Here is an 18,800-nt window from a genome sequence, read left to right on the forward strand (position 1 = left end):
AACAACAAACCCACTGTCATCAAGTCAGCTCCAACACTCCATTTTTGATTTCCAAGGCTATAAATCTTTACAGAGGCAGACAGCCTCATATTAATCCTGCCAACCTCGGTGTCAGCAGCCCATTTCTCTTAGAGGGACACCGTTGGTTTTCAGATTTAATTAATGTGGAGAAAGGAATTAATACTGCTACTTTCAAAATTAAGTACAAAATCTTGTTGGTGTTGTTAGGTGCTGTAGAGTTGGCTCCCCCGACCCATCATGACCTTACTGTCCACAACATAACGGAACACTGCACCGCCCTTAACCATCTTCACAATTATTCCATGCAGCCACTGTGTCAAAATCTTAGGACGAGAAAAATTCTAGTTAATATAAAAATGCATTATTCTTTGCAACATAGGATACATATTTGGCAGTCCTAGTTTTTCAAAGTAAATTAATTACTCCTAGCTATCCTTTTGAGACCGGAGGGTAAAAATTGAGACGGGTTCAGTCATGGCACACAAAGAGAAACCAGAGAAGTGAATTTTCAAATGTTTGGTGCACCTACAGACACACACAACGGGGAAAGAAAAGTTACGCTTCGAAGCTGTGAGGGCTGGGGAATCTACGCTGCCGTGCCAGGCTGGGGCGCTAGTATCGTCGCAGGCAGCAGGCGAAAGGCGGCTCCGCTTTGGTGGCGCGGGGATCTTCCTGGTGTTAGGATGTAGTCCCACTTCCTTCGCGAGGAAAACCCTTGGGGAAGCCGGGCCACTACCACTGGACGCTGCAGAACGCAACCACGGCGACGTCGCACACTGCGCCAGTGACCTGGGAGGCTGTCTCATCGAGGTCGGCTTCGCATTCTCAGTCAGCTGATTCGCTACAGTTTGCATTAGAAACTGAAAATAAAAATAGACTTTCTCTGTTTAGGAAGTCTGTTCTTTCCAGGTAAAGTTAGTACTAGTGCTTTGAGTTTCCGTAAACATTTTTTCCTCCTCTGCTGATGTCCACAGTATCTGCATCCAGCCGGCAAGGGACTCGCGTCGAAAGCGGTGACGCTGGTGCTCAGGCTGCACTTCCCAGCACGCAGGCGCGGCGTCCCCACGCTCCCGCCCCCGCCGGGAGTCCGACGTGGAACTTGCAGGCGGACCGCGCTTCGGAGGAAACCGCCTCGTACCGTGCGGCGGAGGCGGAGGCGAGTGGCTGTGGCGTCTGCGGCCCGAATAGGAGGCACCGCCGAGGCCGGGGCCTGTTTCTGAGGATCGGCGGAGGCGGCCAGGCGGCTCACCAGCATGGGTGAGGGGTCCGGGGTTGGCGGCCGAGCGCTCCCGCGTGGGAGCCGCCCTTGGAAGCTACGGAGTAGACAGCTTCTCAGGGGCCGGGCGGGCCGGGCTTGGCGGGTTCGCCGCCGCCCTCGTTACGTCCCCACCTTCTTCCCGGCGGGGGTGAGCGCTGCAGATAGCTGCGGCCTGGGCGCCTGGCAGGCGGCTCGGCCCGGGCTACGAACGCCCCTCGCCCCGATTCCCACTCGACTTGATGCTCTGTCCTTGTTGGTGTACGTGTCAGTCGCAGGGTGGCTGAGGTTTCTTGGGTGAAAGAAGAGAACTGGCCGCTAGTGGAGCTTGGTTCTCTCCTGGGCGCCTGGGCTGCGTCAGTTTTAAGAATCCAAGTGGAAGGTGTTGCTTATGTTATTGCTTTATGGCCAGCTGTTTGCTTATTGATAGCTTTCCCTATAGTTAGTAGAATTAGAGGAAGTGGGGAAGGCGTTGGTGTCAGTGAATGAAATGTTAACGCTAGTTTTTGGTCGGATGATTGAGAGAAATTGTTCACGACGGCAGTCATCCGATAACTCGCTCTGCGCCCCACCAGAGCCCAGAGGAAGGTGCAAAGTCTCTGGTTGTTTAAACCTCTCCACAGCTTTATGGGGAATCTACTTCCTGCTCCTGAACCACAGCGATTTACACCTCTTCCATAAACCACCTCCTTTTAATTCCCACTCCCCACCCCCGTTTCGTGTGTACCTGTCGAAGTAGAAAGAGTTGTCACTCCCCTTCTAGTAAATTTACCCAGAGTCCTTCAGGCCTGGGTATGAGCGCTTCCCCCGACTTGAAGCTTAATTGTATTGTTTATTTATAAAATGTATTGTGTGCCATCTCGAAATGTTATTCGCGTGATTTTCTACAATATCCTGTGTGTGTCAGGAAATACTTATGATGCATTGGATACAGCGTTAGCTGTTTGTTTTAAAGTTGGTTTTCAATGAAAAGTAGTCATGGGGATTTTTGGCTCTAAGCCTCTTTTTAATTTTTTTTGCACTAGCTATGTTGATTAATGGAGAAATCTCAGGAATTGGAAGGAGTTCTGATAGTGCTGTTATGGAACAGTGACAATTGATTTACATATTTAAGAACTTTATTGTCCCACTGTCTTTCTTTGTTTTTAAGAGGCAGTGATGAGATAGTAAGGTCTCCATAATCTCCGACTACAAATTGAGCGTCAAGAGAAAAGGGACCAAGTTTTCCTAGTTTTCTGTGTATCCTTTGGTTCTTCTGGTGCAGTGTTTGGGACATGATAATGATCAGTAAGCACTTATTTTCGTAGAATAATGATATTTCATTAGGAACAAAAATAGGCACTTATGAATTGAAAATATGATACTTGATTTGGTATGACTTCTAAAGGACATGATTTACATGCTTTTGAGCACTTTGTTTTTACAAATTGATGCTGAATATGCTTTTGTTTTATTACATTTTTAGGTGGCTTTTTCTCAAGTATTTTTTCCAGTCTGTTTGGAACTCGGGAAATGAGAATCTTAATCTTGGGATTAGATGGAGCAGGAAAAACCACAATCTTGTACAGATTACAGGTTGGAGAAGTCGTTACTACTATTCCTAGTAAGTGCTGTTATGGTAAACTAACTGTAAAAGCTACCTTTTTTGTTTTCATCTAATACAGTATTTCTGAAGTCTATAGTAGAAATTGGTAGATTATTAATGTGAAATTCTAAAACCAAACCAAAGCAAATGTAACACACTGCCATTGAGTTTATGCCAACCCATGGAGACCATATAGGACAAGGTAGAACTGTCCCCGTGAGTTTCTGAGATGTTATTCTTTATAGGAGTGGAAAGCCCTTTCTCCCACAAAGTGGCTGATGGTTTCAAACTGTGGTTAGCAGCCCGATGCATAACCACTAGGCCCCACGCTCCTTATAAACTTCTCGTATAAGTATGATATTTCTAACACTTTTTTTAATCAACTGGGGGCAGTTTATTGAGCTGTGAACCACAAAGTCAGCAGTTCAAACCCACCAGCCCCACACTTTGGACCATGAGGCTGTAAGCTCCTATAAAGATTGAAGATCTCGGAAACCCAAAGGAGCAGTTCTGCTCTGCCCCATAGGGTCACTGGGTCAGAAGTGATGGCAGTGGGTTTGGATGTTGGTTTATCTGCTCCTGTGGGGTGTTCTAGTGGTAGAGTGGGTTACATATTGGACTACTAACCCCGGGGCCAGCATTTCAGACCACCAACTGCTCCCAAAGGAGAAATAGGAGGCTTTCTGTCCCCATAATTTACATAGCCTTAGAAACGCACAGGGGCCAGCTAGCTCTACAGGGTTAATATGAATCGAATCAACTCAGTGGCAATCAGTTTGATGTCTCCTGAAATCTTATAATAGGGTCAGTATGAGTCAGAATCTACTTGATGGCAAGAGATTTGATTTGGGTTTTGATTTTGGGTTTTTCCTCTAGTGTGGAAGGGTTTTTGCTGTGTTGGCTTTACTGATGAAATTAAAAACTAAGAGAGTACATATTCATTGGCTTTGAGGGAAGGGGAAATAAATAAAAATGTGAAAGGACTTTGTAAACCTGTATAAAATATTCTGTCAGTGCTAAGTGATATTATTAGGTAGACGTGATATTAGGTAGAAGTGGGCTTTCCTTTACTGTACTTACTGCTATTTTAATTGTTTGTTTTCCTTTAGTATTTCTATTGATGACCATTATTAAGATCTGAATTGTGGAGGCTTAGCCATAAAGTCATCTGGGGCCTAAATCTCAGATGTCTTCGAACAGTATTCCTAGAATGGTTTTGTTACACTTAATAAAAATGCTAGTGTTTATCAGGAGGAAGATGGGTTTTCTATTCCTATAACGAGGTACCGTCTCAGAAATTCAGAGGCAGTTGTACCCTGTTCTATAGGGTTGTGTAAATCGGCATCGACTCAGTGACAGTGAACTTAGTTTGGTTTGGTTACTTACACCTTTCCACGTGCTGACCTAGATTTACTTAAAGATGCTACAGAGAGTGATATAAGGAAAGTGGAAAGTACACCCTTCAAAGGCAGAAAACGTACAAGGCTCAACGCAAGTCCCAGCTCTCGGAATTCACTGTACATTTAAACTATGTTTGAGTTGATAATGTTTGCTGGCGTGTCTTTAAATTATGTTTCCTAAGTTTTGCTATATCAGGTATTTCTATTTTAGTAACATTTAAACTTCCATATTTTTTAAAAAGTGGAACACTTTGTTTGGACCCATTACCATCTATTATTTTTTGTTACTGACAGTAAATCCCAGTACCCCTGGTTTTGTCCTTCAGTATAGTGTGGTGTCTCCTGGTGGCACCGGCGGTGCACCCAGTAGAGTGGATTACTTCTCAGTGAAGGCTTCTTTATACCCCCTCTTGTCCTTTACATGTCAAGAGTGGCTCTTGTTCATGGTGAGCATAAGGTGATTTTACGGAGTTGCGCCCCACCTGATCCAACCACACTGAGGCAAAGCACTGGGGAGTGCAGTGGAACAGCAAGGGAATCGAGTGGCAAGGTCCCCAGGGAATGCTGAAAGTGGACTTTGGGGCCAGGGTGTGGTGCCCCAACAGACGACTGGAAAACGCTCCTAAGGGCCAGCAAACGATCCTTGAACTAACTACAAGCTTTTCTTTCTTGGAAAAAAAAAAAAGGTGATTTTACTCCTCCCTCATGCTAGGGAAGACGTCATGAACATACTTTCAAGTTTTTACTTAGGTTTGCTATGGTTCAGTTTTAGTTACAGACTTCTCATGCATAAATGATTGACCTGTACCTACTTAAGTCTAAAGAAAAAATAAACTGATCCTGTTAAATTTAAGTCATTTTCACTGTGCTCTTTTAAAAAAAGCTGGTAAGGTATTGGTTGCCTTGGTATACACAGGTCCTCACTTTTCCCAGCACTCTCCACCTTCCTGTAGTTTCCTTTTCATGAAAAATGGAAGCGCACTGCCTCATCTGAGTGGTGGCAGAAATAGGGAGGGGACACCTGGCCATCCCTGCAGCTGTGATTTTATTGTAAGATAGGTCTTGAGGATGCTTTCAGAGTAGATAAATTTGCCTTACAGAGCCCAGCTTCCAAAAGGCAGTATGCCAACTTTGTTTTTACCTATACCCGCTGAAATTTATAATCTAGTCTTTCTTGGTTTTGATCCTTATTTATTTGCCACTACCAGAATTCCAGGTTTTCCTAGTTCACCTACAACTATATTTTCTGTGTTCTTTTATATGCTAGTACTGTGACTGGAACTTAATAGGATTGTCCTTAGGTAGTTGGTTCAGAGTCGTCATTCTTGATTCCCAGCCAGTGCCTATGCAGCCACTTCCTGTCCGTTAGTGATGGCACGACACTGGCGGAGCTTCCAGACTAAGATAGATTAGAAAAAATGCCTAGTCTACCTAAACATATCAGTGCATGAAAACCCTTAGCTGAGTTTGGTCTGGTCCCGCTGATGATGAGGATGGGGCAGGACCAAATAGCATTTTACTCCATGGTGCCTAGGGTTGTTAGCTGTGGCTAGCTCTGTAACAACCAGCAAGGACTGGGCCTTTCCAGAACTGGCTGGGAATGTTTGTATAACCTGGATGATGCTGGTCTTGCTCCTTGGTGGCAGTGAGTGAGTGAGGGTATGTTTGTGTTGCACATATTCCTACCCTGTCTTTAAAAAGATTTTCAACCAAAAGTGTGATTCAGCAATTGAACCACTGTTTACATGTACCAGACAAGCATGATGCGTAAAGTAGCCATTTAATTGAGTGGATATTTGAAGGTAGAATGTTGGTCTAACACATATAACTGGTTTGATTTCTCTTTCAGCCATTGGATTTAATGTTGAGACAGTAACATACAAAAACCTTAAATTTCAAGTCTGGGATTTAGGAGGACAAACAAGTATCAGGTATGGTACAAACTCAGATGATTAATTTTGTGGTATTTTACATGTAATGGCTTTTTGAAGCTTTACTGGTTAAACCAAAATATATCATCTTTGTAAGGTGTAGTTGGTACCCTGGTGGTGTAGTTGGGCACTGGACTGTGATCAACAAAGTCAACAGTTTGGAACCACCAGCCACTCCTCAGGGCTTTCTACTCCTGTAAAGAGTTACAGTCTTGGAAATGCACAGGGGCAGTTCTGTCCCGCCCTACAGGTTGGTATGAGTACACACCCACTCAGTGGACTTGAGTTTGGTTTTTGTGTTTGGTTTTCCCAGAACATTGACTAAATTAAAATGTGTTTAAGGTAGCCAGTTTTTTAAATGTCACTGAAATGAAAAATCTTTTCATGCACAGAAATTTCAGGATTGAATTACTCTAGTAATTTTTAACTAAAAACACCTATGTGCTTAATCAACCCACCCCTGCGAAACAGACTGTTCTGGGATTCATAAAAATTCCTTGCAGGCCCAGCAGTTAGGGCAGATGTGAGTATAGATGGTCTTCAGAGCTAAGGTTTCATCTGCTAACCCTCTGGACTTGGCACGGCAACTGTGACCACTCAGCTGGTAGCCCCCCAAGAGGCACCTTGGAAGAGAGGCGTGGTGATGTGCGTTTGAAAGCCACAGGAGAGCAGTTCTACTCTGAACACAACCAGTTCTACTCTCCACACAAATCAGTGCTGACTTGACAACCGTTAACAATGTAGTTGCTCACTACGGAACCAACCGTTTAAAAGATGAATAGAGTATTCCCCACGTATCCTGGCTTCTTTTAGCTCATTGTATTTCTTGAAACTGGTTTTGAGCCTATTCCAAATTTTACTCATAGCTACTTTTTGGTATCTTCAGTGATCAACTTTATGCCTAAGTTTGCGATCAGTTTATAAATGGTCTTCAGAAAGCTCATGGAAAATCTGTGTTATAAGCTATGCATGAATTTCCACAAAATTTTACACCAGAATAAACTCGTTATAATAGTTACAATATTGTCTGAATAGGATAGTGTGACGCACTAAGAATGGTATAACATCAGTTTGAAAAGAGCCTCTGCATAAATTTTGCTGAAACTGAAGCAAGAGCAAACAATCAAATTTATGGTGAAGCTTAGGTGGAAAGATGGGGAAATCATTGGTGTTTTGAAAAACGTTTATGGGAGCAATGCCTCAGAAAAGCAGTTTGCACATGGATAACTTGTTTTACGAAAGGGTGAGATGATGTTGAAGATGACCAGCAATTAACAATAGAAACAATAGCACCAAAAAAAAAAAAGACTTTCAAATGGAAAAAAAAAAGAAACAATAGCACAATAGTAGACATCTCGACTGGCTCAGACACAATTCCGACTGAAAGATTAAAGTTGAGCAAACTTTCCATTCGGTGTGTGCCAAAATTGCAGTGTCCACTTCAGCTGCAGATAGGAGCAGAGGTTTTGGTTGAAATTTTAAACAAGTGAGAATGAGATCCTGAAGCATTTCTTGGAAGAACTGTAGAAGAAACATGACTACCATATGACCTTGAAGATACAGCACAGTCAAAGCAAGGACTACCAAGAGGTTCAGTCAAAAGAAAAACAAAACAAATCGAGGGATCAAGATCATGGCAGTAGTTTGTAAAGATGCTTAAGGCATTTTGCTTGTTGACTTTCTAGGTGGTTAAAGAATCATGGCATCTTTTGACTATTGGAGTTTTGAGAAAGGCCAATTTTTAGCAGGAATCCCCAGGAGCTTTACCTGGGAGCCCCTTCTTGACAAAGCGTTTGCTCATGCTTCTCAACAAGCAAGCCAGTTTTATGAGAGTTTCCATGAAAATCGTTAGGCATCTACCCTACAGTCTTGATTTGACTCCTTCTGGCTCTTCGTTTTCTAATCTTAAATGTTTTTAAAAGCACCCGTGTTTTTTTTCCCTTTAGTAATGTTAAAAAAGACTGCACTGACATGGTTAAATTCCTAAGACCTTCAGTACTTTAGGGATGATGACATGTCATTACTTTAAAAAGTTTCTTGATGGAGCTTGAGAAATAAGGTTTATATATTTTTATTATTTTATTTTATTTTTATTTTTTTATTTTTTTTGAAAGCATATAGCATTTTATTGAAGGGTTGGGAATGTTTTCCTCTATTTTATTCTAGTATTTGGTCTGAGGTTCTTTTTTTCTTTTTTTTAAATTTTAACAATTTATTAGGGGCTCATACAATTCTTATCACAGTTCATACAGATACATACATCAATTGTATAAAGCACATCTGTACAGTCTTTGCCCTAATCATTTTTTTTCTCCTCTTTTCTTTTTTTACATTTTATTCGGGACCCATACAACTCTTATCACCATCCATACATATACATACATCAATTGTATAAAGCACATCCATACATTCCCTGCCCCAATCATTCTCAAGGCATTTGCTCTCCACTTAAGCCCCTTGCATCAGGTCCTCTTTTTTTTTTTCCCCCTCCCTCCCCTTTTCCCCCTCCCTCATGTGCCCTTGGTAATTTATACCTCGTTATTTTGTCATATCTTGCCCTATCCGGAGTCTCCCTTCCCCCCTTCTCTGCTGTCCCTCTCCCAGGGAAGAGGTCACATGTGGATCCTTGTAATCAGTTCCCCCTTTCCAACCCACTCACCCTCCACTCTCCCAGCATCGTCCCTCACACCCTTGGTCCTGAAGGTATCATCCACCCTGGATTCCCTGTACCTCCAGCCCTCATATGTACCAGTGTACAGCCTCTGTCCTATCCAGGCCTGCAAGGTAGAATTCGGATCATGGTTTTATTTCCTTTTTTCTATGAACTTTTTGAAGACCTTTTGTAAGGTAACCAGTAAGTCACATTAAAAAATATCTGTTCATTTGAAAGGATTCCAAGTTGGACTTGTAAAACATAATGAAGTAGGTCTATGCATAACCTTTGTATCTAAATGTGTAGTGGTTTTATAGATTATAATTACGTTGTTTGAACATGAAGTCTCAACTCGCCCTGAAATTCCTTGGCCCTGTAATTTAATGTTTATTGTATTATCACAGTCTTTTCAATCTTGTTATCTGAGCGATAGGCTATCGATCCATCAGAGACCGTCAAACATCCAGTGATTCTGCCTTGCAGTGGGCCAAGATTGGGCATGTATTTTCCCATCTTGCCCTGAGCCCTAGCATGTAAATTGGCACTTTAGTTTCTTTCAAATAATAACAGTATTCTTTCTCTTTGAACTTTCTGTAGGCCGTACTGGAGATGCTATTATTCAAACACAGATGCGGTCATTTATGTTGTAGACAGTTGTGACCGAGACCGAATTGGCATTTCCAAATCAGAGTTACTTGCCATGCTGGAGGTAAGAAAATATTATTAAAATATGGGGAAACATTTTCTTTTGTTTATAGTGTGTGTTGTCATTTACAGGAATAATTTGAAAGAATTTTTGCTTCTTTTTTTCCCCACACTCTTAATGTCTTTTTTCCACCTTAGAATCTTTTAACACAAATTTCTTCCTACTTCTTTCCTGTTGTTTTTACGTGTTTTAGGTGTTACAAGACAGTTCAGCCTGTTCTGTTTATACCATTTCCCAAGACTACCGCCCTGCCCCCTTAACTTCTCATCTTTGTTGTCAAGTACTTTTCACCATTTGGCTTCATACAGATAATTGTTTAAAGGATCCTTGATACTCATGGATGATAGTCTTCATTTTATCAGCCACTCTGTTACTTTGCTTAAAGGTGACCTGAAGGGATAATTTTGATTCAAGGTTTAAAGCTTTTATCAGGGCAGTAGTTTCAGCGAGTCCTCTGGTCTCAACGAGTCCAGTATGTTTGGAATTTTAAAAAATTTGAGTTCTGTTCCATACTTTTCTGCCATTTTGTGAGGACCCATTTGCAGTGGACGTGGTCAGAGTGGTCAGTAGTAGCTCCTCTCTCTAGTTCTTCAGTCCCAGGTTGTGTGTTACCATGATTTGTGTACTAGTAACCCTGCAGAGTACTTTATTCCCTGAGTCTTGGGTGACCTCCTCCTCTCTTGTTCCTGATAGAGACCAGCTGTTGTACTTGAGATGACCACTAGCAAACTTCTCAGACTGGACACTTATTTATTTACCACTTTGAAATGCAGAACATTCACTTTGTGAACTATATTCTTGTTAACCATGTTGTCCCACAAGTCTATGGTCTAAGCCTTCAAGTACAGAAAACCAGTCTTACAAAGTGTTTGATTATGTCTAAGATGGATCCATAATTGTGTCCCCTATGTGGTTTATAATAGATGTGCATGCATGCACATACATAGCCTGTAGAGAGATTTTATTTGTGCATACATGTACTCATATGCCTTCACTTGTGTTTTGTGGCTGTAGATGGTAGTGCTACAGAATTGTATTTGTCATATCCTTTACCCCAAACAGCCCCTTGTCTTGGTCACTTCTTAGTGATAGCATTTGCCTAAATCAAGCTGTGTACTTCATCTGCTCTCGGGGCTGCCTGTGTGCCCATCATCAAAACTCACAAATGATTGGTATCTCGGGTTTCCCTCCCTGCTTCTCAGTCTCTGATAACTACCAGTGAGCATTGGTCTCTGTGCCTTGCCAGTTCATCTTCTAAAACTGACATTATACCGTGGCGACGTCAAAAAGTTGTAGGGAAAATGTTCCTGTCTTTGAATTTCATTTTTTCCCATGAACTTTTTGAAGCCTCCTTATGCTTGTCCTTTTGTGATTGATTTATTTCAGTCAGCAAGTTTTTTGCCATTGGCACGCTTTGCGTGTAATTAGACAATCCTCTGATCTATTAGTTTTTTTCTGGCTAATTTTCAGAAGAGGGTCTCCAGGTCCTTTTGCTTAGTCTTTAGTCTGTGCTATAACCTGTCCACCATGGGTGACTTTACTGGTATGTAAAATACCGTTGACATCGGCCCAGCATCATGGTAATGTGCAAGTCACCACAGTATAACACCCTGACCGGTGGGTGGTGGAAACAAGCTAATGGACTAACCATATTAGAAAGGAGAGGTAATTTCTAGCTGCATTGACTATGGCATTTCCCTGCACTGTTTGTGGAAAGAAGCATTTTACACCCATATGAAAAAACAGTTCATAAAAAAATGTAACAAGAACTTAGAAGACAGAAAGCTTTATAGCCATAGAAAGCTCTGTCCTTTGAATAATCGGGTGAAAAGAACATCACAAGTCTAATACTGGACAGAGAATGGTGTGGCCACAGTGTGGAGCAGTGCTTCCTAAAGTGGCAATAGCACCCGCTGGGGCGCATCAGAAGCCGAGACCTCTGCTCAGTCCTGGCTTACGGGCTAGAGGACAAAAGCTTTCATTGTCCGGGGTGTTCTGAGTAAGCTTAGTTTTTCCTGAAGAGGGTGTGTGGCCGGTTGTGTAAGCTTGGGAATCAATGATGTACTTTATTTAGCTATTAAAGTGCTTCTTAAAGATTTTTTTTTGTCATTTGAAAGAGCATTCATGATTTAATCTTGAGTTTTTGTTTTTCTCTGTTTCAAAAGTGGAATAGAATTATGTAAATATGAAATATATAAGTATACTTAATAAATAAACTTTGGGGTGGGGAGAGGCTCTACGATAGATATGGTGGTGATTATACAATCCCCTAGATGTAATTGAATGATTGAACTGTTTGATTATGTGATATGTGAATTATGTGCCAATAAAACTGTTGGGGAAATATACAAATAAAATTTAAAAACTCACAACTTTAATATCTGTAGAACAAAGCACTGGGCATAGGATTATGGGTGATGTGCCTTTCCTTTATATTTTTCTATTAGCCCATTTACAGTGAATATTATGTGTTATATGTACTGTATAATGTATAGATATACTATGTGTATATATGTATAAAGTGTTATATGAGGGGTTACAAAGAAAACAAAACTGCATCCCCCCCAAAAAAAGCTATGTATTTGAGTTTGTTTGTTTTTTTACAAAACAACCTTACCACCTTCAAAGCCCATTACACTTAATACATTTGTCAAATCTGTGATTCCATTTTTGAAAACATTTTCAAACTCATCTGTTTGGATGGCTGATAGCACCGCCCTCATTTTTTCTTCACCTCTTTTACTTCATCAAATCACTGTCCTTTCATGTCCCTCTTCATTCATGGAAACAAAAAAGTCACATGGAGGGAGATCAGGTGAGTAAGGTGCATAGAGCAAGAGAGTCATACTGGTTGTCTTTTTTTTTTTTTGCCAAAAAACTAGCGCACTGAGAGGGCAGGGTGAGCAGGTGAACTGTCATGTTGGCAAAACCAGTCCCCCGCCTACCACAAATGAGGCCTTTTTGTTGCACACTGTTTGAGGCAGTCTTTCCAGAATCTGAGTGGAAAGATTAAGAGTCTGAGCTGGTGGAATGAACTCCATAAGCACTGCCAGTTGACATTTTCGCCTGTTCTGGACGTTGATGGATGTCCAGAATGAGGTTTGTCATCAATTGACATTTCACCTTTTTTGAAAAGAGTATATACCACTTGTACACTGAGTATTTCCCATAGCACTGTCCTTGTAAGCTGTGTTCAACATCACAAGTTTCTGCGGCCTTTTTCCCGAGCACGAAACAAAATTTCACAACATCATGCTGTTCTCTTAAATCAGCCATCACCAAAAAAAACCCCTAAGGTTCTAGTGAAACTGCTTTTATGAAAAACTTCTGTGACCAGAGAGAACCTTTCTAGGTGATGCCACTGGGTGCACTAACTCAGCAACTTGTTTGATGTTCATTCTTTGCTGAGCTATTTTCCATTTTGGGGGGTGAGTACCCCCTCGTACATCATTTATAATGTATTACTTATACCATGTTATATATATGCTCAATAATGAGAAAATAGACTTAAAATATGTTTTTGACCTTTTTAAACTTAATTGGAAAATTAACTATCATTTTATGTAGGAAGAAGAGTTGCGAAAATCCATTTTAGTGGTGTTTGCAAATAAGCAGGACATGGAGCAGGCCATGACTCCCTCAGAGATGGCAAATTCACTTGGGTTACCTGCCTTGAAGGACCGAAAATGGCAAATATTCAAAACTTCAGCAACCAAAGGCACTGGCCTTGATGAGGCAATGGAATGGCAAGTATCATGTTTTCAGAAGACATAAATACATAGATGTACCGTATATACTCAAGTGTAAGCTGAGGCACCACCTAATTTTACCACAAAACTGCATTAAAATGTGCTGGAAAACTCTGGCTTCTTCACAAGTATATATGGTATATCCAACCCGACGGCCATCAAGTTGACTCCCAACTTCTAGGGACCTTTTGAGTCCAAGGCTTGGTAAATCTTCACGGGAGCATCATTCTCCCACATAGATATATACACGCATATATAATTTTCCTTTGGGCTTGAGAATAAAATGCAGATTTCTCAGGCACTGGTCTTCATATGAGCTTTAACCCACACCAACCTAATTACAAGAGGTTTATATAGGCCATCTCTGTGGCATAGTCCCAGTTTTTCACGGCCTCTCCTGATCTGTTTAGGTGAAGACTCCCAAGAACTTTACTTGATGATGTACCCCCAACAGCCTCACACACACATGCATAATTAAATGCCCTTGTCACAGATCTGCTCCACAGTATTTGTGACATTGTCTTGTAATTATTAGTTTGAATTGTGCATATACAGTGTGCATTTACTGTGTTACTATTGTGTGCTCACCTCTGACTCATCCATAGCAAGCCTAGCTACAGTAATAGAATGGAAGATAGTAGATACTTGGTCTTTGTTGATTATCCATTCAAAGAATAAACAAAGTCAGAGCTAAAAAATTGCTATTTGTTGCCATTGAGTCAATTCTGACTCAGGGCAAAGCCATGTGTACAGAGTAAAACCGCCCTAGGGGGTTTTCAAGGGTATACCTTTCAGAAGCAGATTGCCAGGCCTTCTGGGGTACTCTGGGTGGGTTCCACCGGCCACCCTTTGAACTAGTACTAGAGTACTTAACCAGAGAAACGAAATGCCCTCGGCCAAATACCTTTATGGAAATTGAGTCCATAAACTGGTTACCCTTCATCCTTTCACATGGTTTGGGTTTTATCTCCAGTATAAAGCTGATAGAAAGAATCATTTATCATCCTTTATACTTTAATGTTATCCACTTGAGTGTTACCAACCTGTGTCCATTTTCTCTTCACAGGTTAGTTGAGACATTAAAGAGCAGACAGTAACTGGACTGCTGCTTAGCCTCTGAAAGAAGGCTCCAACTTGGATCCCTTGGGAAGCAGTCAAGTGTTGTCACGTGACAACATTCAATCCACAGACTCACTGACATTTGCTGGACCGAGGGCAGTGTTTGTAATAAATAGTGTTTGTAGTTGGTTGGAGGGGCGACTCAAACTGATTGAACTGAGTGACTGATTCTTTTGTGTAATATAAAATATTCCTTTCTTGTGTTGAGATGTCTATTCTACTTGTATGAAACTGATTTAAATATAGTCCTATGGAGAACACATTCTTGTCAGTGGAAGATACTGTATTATTTTTGAATTAGTCACTGAAGCTTATTTGTAAACACTAATAAATAATTTAGATTTTATTTTCCCTAAAAATGAATTTAGTCTTCCCAAAGATTAGATTCAGTAGAGTTGCCTAAGAACATAGTGTTTGTATAATATAATCTTCAGTTGCTTAGGTGACTAAATTGAACAGTTTAAACATGTTGGCTGTAGGCATGAGTTTGAAATCATAATGCTTACCACTGATTTATCTGTAACCGTCATTTTATAGTAAACTTTGTCATTTTCAAAGCAGTTTTTACGGATCTTGACCTCATTGGCCTGTGTAGGAACTCGAGACTGGAAGGACAGGTGGTACTTCTTCACTCTATGGATGCGGGCCCGGGGCTCTTATGAGTGGACTTGCACACGGGTAATGCTGGTGAGAGGAACAGATCGAGGTAGCATTTCCAGCCAGAAGCTTGTCCCATATGCTGCATCATATATCTCTGAAAATGCCACGATTGGCCACACAGACAGCTCTTACATATAATTACACCAGTGGAAATAGCCATACATTCAAAACCAGTCCTGTCTACGGCAGCTCAACGCTGCCTCTGCCAGAGGTAGCAAAACAACTCTATGAAGTTACAACATATTAGACTTTTTAGGTAAAAAGCCTTTAAAAGGCATTGCATTTTTCTTGTCCTGTAATTGGATGTGTAAATTGATTAAAAAGGCAGTCTTACTGCTTCTAGGGCAAATTAAGCATCTTTGGTGTAAAAAAAATTAGGCTTACTGTTTGGCTATCAGATATGTTTAAAAAAACACAGGTTTAGAAAAAAGACTGAATTCCTGCGAGAAAGGAACTTTTCAAACTATTCATGTACTACAGGGTTAGCTATAGAATTAGGAAAGTGAATAAAAATGAAGAAACCAAACCCGTTGCCATCAAGCCGATACCAATTCACAGTGACTGTAGAACTGAGTAGAACGATCCCAGGGTTTTCCCGGCTGGCATCTGGAAGCCCACTGCTACAGCTCTCTCTTGCACTGTGGTGGGTGGGTTTGACTGCCTAACCATTGCACCCCCAGGAATCGGAAACAACGAAGTGAATATACTCGTTAGTAATTACTAAAATTGGGCAGGCAGGGTATTTAAACTGAGTAGCTAACAAAGCTCACCAGTGGAGTGCTGAGGAAGAAAGCCAGTAGCTTTCAGTGTGTGCCAGCTTGTGGGATACGAGTGCTTTGTTTCCTGCCCCTGTCGCTGCCCTTTCTGCTGCTGGACTCTAGTTCACTTGATTGGCTTCTTGGATGAATGCAGCTCTCTCTTCACTGGTGGGTCTTACTCCTTTTATTCCCCCAAGACTCATTTTTAATTTGTTCTCATTGAAATCTTTTGGGACACTTTTCTTCCAAGCACAAGCAGGTGTTCCAATGCACCTAATTGTACTTGAGCAGAGCACACTGCAAGTCACTCTTGATGGGGCAAGATTCTTCGGATACCTACCTTTTTTTTTAGGATGGTAATGTACATTACAGTTCTTCTGATATCTGCATGGCTCTGTTTGTCAGCTAGAAAAATGGCACCAGTAATTTTTACCTGTTTTTTTACTGATCCAGTGCATGTGACAGCTGGGACGAAGGATGCCACCAGTTCACCTCACTGAGGTATAGGGCTTGCAGCCAAGTGTCGACTCACCAATGGTTCAGCAACACTGAAGCATAGTGACCCGGGGAAGAGGTGCTGGTTGAAGCTGAACTCATGCTGCCTTGAATACTGGGGGCATGAAGGTGTTGCAAGTGCAGCACTTGGATTCCTCTAGTTTCTCACAAGATAAATAGGGTGTGCATTTAGTTTTAACAAATTGATCAGGCAGAATATAAGGCAGTTTCCTTCGTGGGAAACAACTGCATATTGCAAACATTTGATGTTGATATTTTCAAAATGTCTACTGTTTTGTGAGATGTTGATGGGGAAATCCCCATGGGAGTTTGGGACTCAACCACCACTCCTTTTAGTTTATTTTCTATAAAGCAAAGAGGCCTGGACAAATGAAGACTGACACCAAAGGTCTGTTTGTGCTCTGAAACTCATAGCTGTGTCATGTGGTCACACTAGCTGTAATCAATAACTTGTTGGAATGACTCATCTGAATACCTGAGATGCACTTTAAACTGTGGAAATATAAGCTCCGTGAGGGCAGCGACTGTCCCCTATCTCCTGTTCATATCCTTTGCATCTAGTGTGGTGCACTTGGCACTCAATAAATATTTATTAAAAGCAATAATGTGTGCTCTATATCCCTGTGACACTTGCTCTCTCTGATCTTTAGTTTTAACCTTAAACATTTTTAAGAAATTTAATCCACCCCCAATCAAAGCAGTTAAGTACATGCACTTAATTGAAAAGGTATTTGTCGGGAAAGGAAAAAGGCAGCCACTTTGAACTCTACTATGTCTCTGGTCTTTACCTCTAGGTTTTGGTTTTATAATGACTGGTTTCCATTATGTGGGAGTTGAAGAATAAACTCTTGCTCGTCTCTCTTTACCCCCTTTTCTCTTATACAGACGTATCCTACTTCCATCTTCCCAGCATTGTTAGCTACAGTTAAATAGCTCAGGATCCACATTTCTATGTCAATAAACATTTGTTCACTGCAAGATCAAATACTGCACTAGGAGTATAGATTCAAAAAGTTCATGGGAAAAAATGGTAGTACAACTTTTTGGTTATCCTTGCATTTAAAAATCAGCTGTTCAGTTTGTTAGTTTATGGATTGAACTGTGGCCCCAAAAATGACCCCTGTGCCTGTGAACAACTTTTTAAGAATATGGGTCTTTTGCTGCTATGTTACTATTAGGGGTCATACTGACTGGGTCTAAATCCCATCTGAGTGGTGCCTTCTAAAAGGAAGAAGAGTGACCAGCATCACTCCAATCTACTTCTATTGTCACATGGCGCTGAGAGATGGGTGTTCTCTGACCATTGCCACTGTGAGTGAACAAGGTGCTGAGATAGACAATGAAGAGAAAAACACAAGAGTACCTTTACTGGCTTCTGCGTTGTGAAGAAGCTCACTGGGACTCAGTAGCTAATGTTCTTGTCCAAGGGCAGGCAGGGCCCCCGTAGGTGGTGGCATAAGTCAGGTCTTGCTGTGCTGTTAACGTGTTCATATTAAGAGGTACGCAGAGGGAGGATTAAAATGTATTTACCACACAGCCACGTGAGTTGCTTCATTTCTTACAGGACGGGCTGAGAGCTCTGCTCTAGGCCCTCTTCAGAGGACAGTACAACCATGCCATTGTAACTAGTACGATTCCCACATTACCAGGACGGACGTCTCAGCACAAAGGTGCTCATTTCTAGCTCCATGGGTTTGCTGACCTTAGCCCAGCTCTCCCATACTAATGCCCAGAGCTTGCATATTCCACCGGCAGACCTCCTCCTACCAAAGACACTCAGCTGTATCACTGAGGACCAGGATGCTATCCCTGTTGTGCTCCTGGTCCTGCTGCCTCTGCTGTTGCCACTTTTCTATCACCGCTTCTTACTGTTCCTTGTCACAGCTCTGTCTCCTGAATTGAGGCTCAGTGCAGGGACTTGGGGTCCAAAGGAACCCTGGTTCTTTTTTGACGGTAGAGAGCCCTTTCTGCCTCGGGGATGGCTCATTTTAAGCCTAGCGGAGTGGCAAAACAAACCCATCCCCTTATTCGAGTTACATGCAGCTTATTTGCATGGCACTCTGCAGACCTGCTAGGCCTCTTATTTCCATCAGTAAGTTGCCCAATCCCCTGGGTGGGCCACACCTCCCTCCCATATGTGTGGTCCCCCCGGTCTTCATAATTGGGCCAATAGATGCCAGCTGTCCAGGCTTTCATCTTGCTTGGACCACAATCAATGCTCATCGCAGTGGCACTGAGTTATTTCATGTGGCTCTTTTGGGCAGTCTCTAGCTCCTACCAAATGACCTTTCCCTGCATGGGTTTGTGGAAGGTGGGGGAAGGTACTGGTAAGACTCACCTGGGAGTAATCACGAACTGCATTCCCTGGAGTGCCATCCTGCAGTGTAGAAAATCAGCCCTCTGAGAAGCAGGAGGGATTTCATCACCAAGGCACAGGAGTGGGGCAA

The 18,800-nt window shown here is 41.9% G+C and overlaps 2 protein-coding genes across 2 annotated transcripts in view; one reads left to right on the top strand and one right to left on the bottom strand.

Annotated features, from left to right (window-relative positions):
- The window catches only part of SPIC (Spi-C transcription factor), a 116,106-nt gene extending 114,830 nt beyond the window's left edge, over positions 1 to 1,276 (bottom strand). Inside the window, exon 1 of the mRNA XM_075553206.1 lies at positions 944 to 1,276. Coding sequence (XP_075409321.1) covers positions 944 to 1,276 — 333 coding nt within the window. The remainder of the gene's footprint in view (positions 1 to 943) is intronic.
- Positions 1,088 to 16,958, top strand: ARL1 (ARF like GTPase 1). The gene is made up of 6 exons (XM_075551104.1): positions 1,088 to 1,278; positions 2,742 to 2,879; positions 6,111 to 6,192; positions 9,443 to 9,554; positions 13,119 to 13,297; positions 14,367 to 16,958. The coding sequence occupies exons 1-6, from the start codon at positions 1,275 to 1,277 to the stop codon at positions 14,395 to 14,397; spliced, it is 546 nt and encodes a 181-aa protein (XP_075407219.1). The 5' UTR covers positions 1,088 to 1,274; the 3' UTR covers positions 14,398 to 16,958.
- Positions 16,959 to 18,800: the final 1,842 nt, after the last annotated feature.

Source organism: Tenrec ecaudatus, chromosome 6 (genome assembly GCF_050624435.1).
Source record: "Tenrec ecaudatus isolate mTenEca1 chromosome 6, mTenEca1.hap1, whole genome shotgun sequence".
In the NCBI taxonomy this organism is placed as follows: domain Eukaryota; kingdom Metazoa; phylum Chordata; class Mammalia; order Afrosoricida; family Tenrecidae; genus Tenrec; species Tenrec ecaudatus.

What these genes read in the sequence shown, in the direction of transcription:
- ARL1 (XM_075551104.1), top strand. An exon ending in AGTCGTTACTACTATTCCTA is followed by an intron (nt 2,880 to 6,110) that starts GTAAGTGCTGTT and finishes TTTCTCTTTCAG; the next exon opens with CCATTGGATTTAATGTTGAG. An exon ending in CTTGATGAGGCAATGGAATG is followed by an intron (nt 13,298 to 14,366) that starts GCAAGTATCATG and finishes TTCTCTTCACAG; the next exon opens with GTTAGTTGAGACATTAAAGA.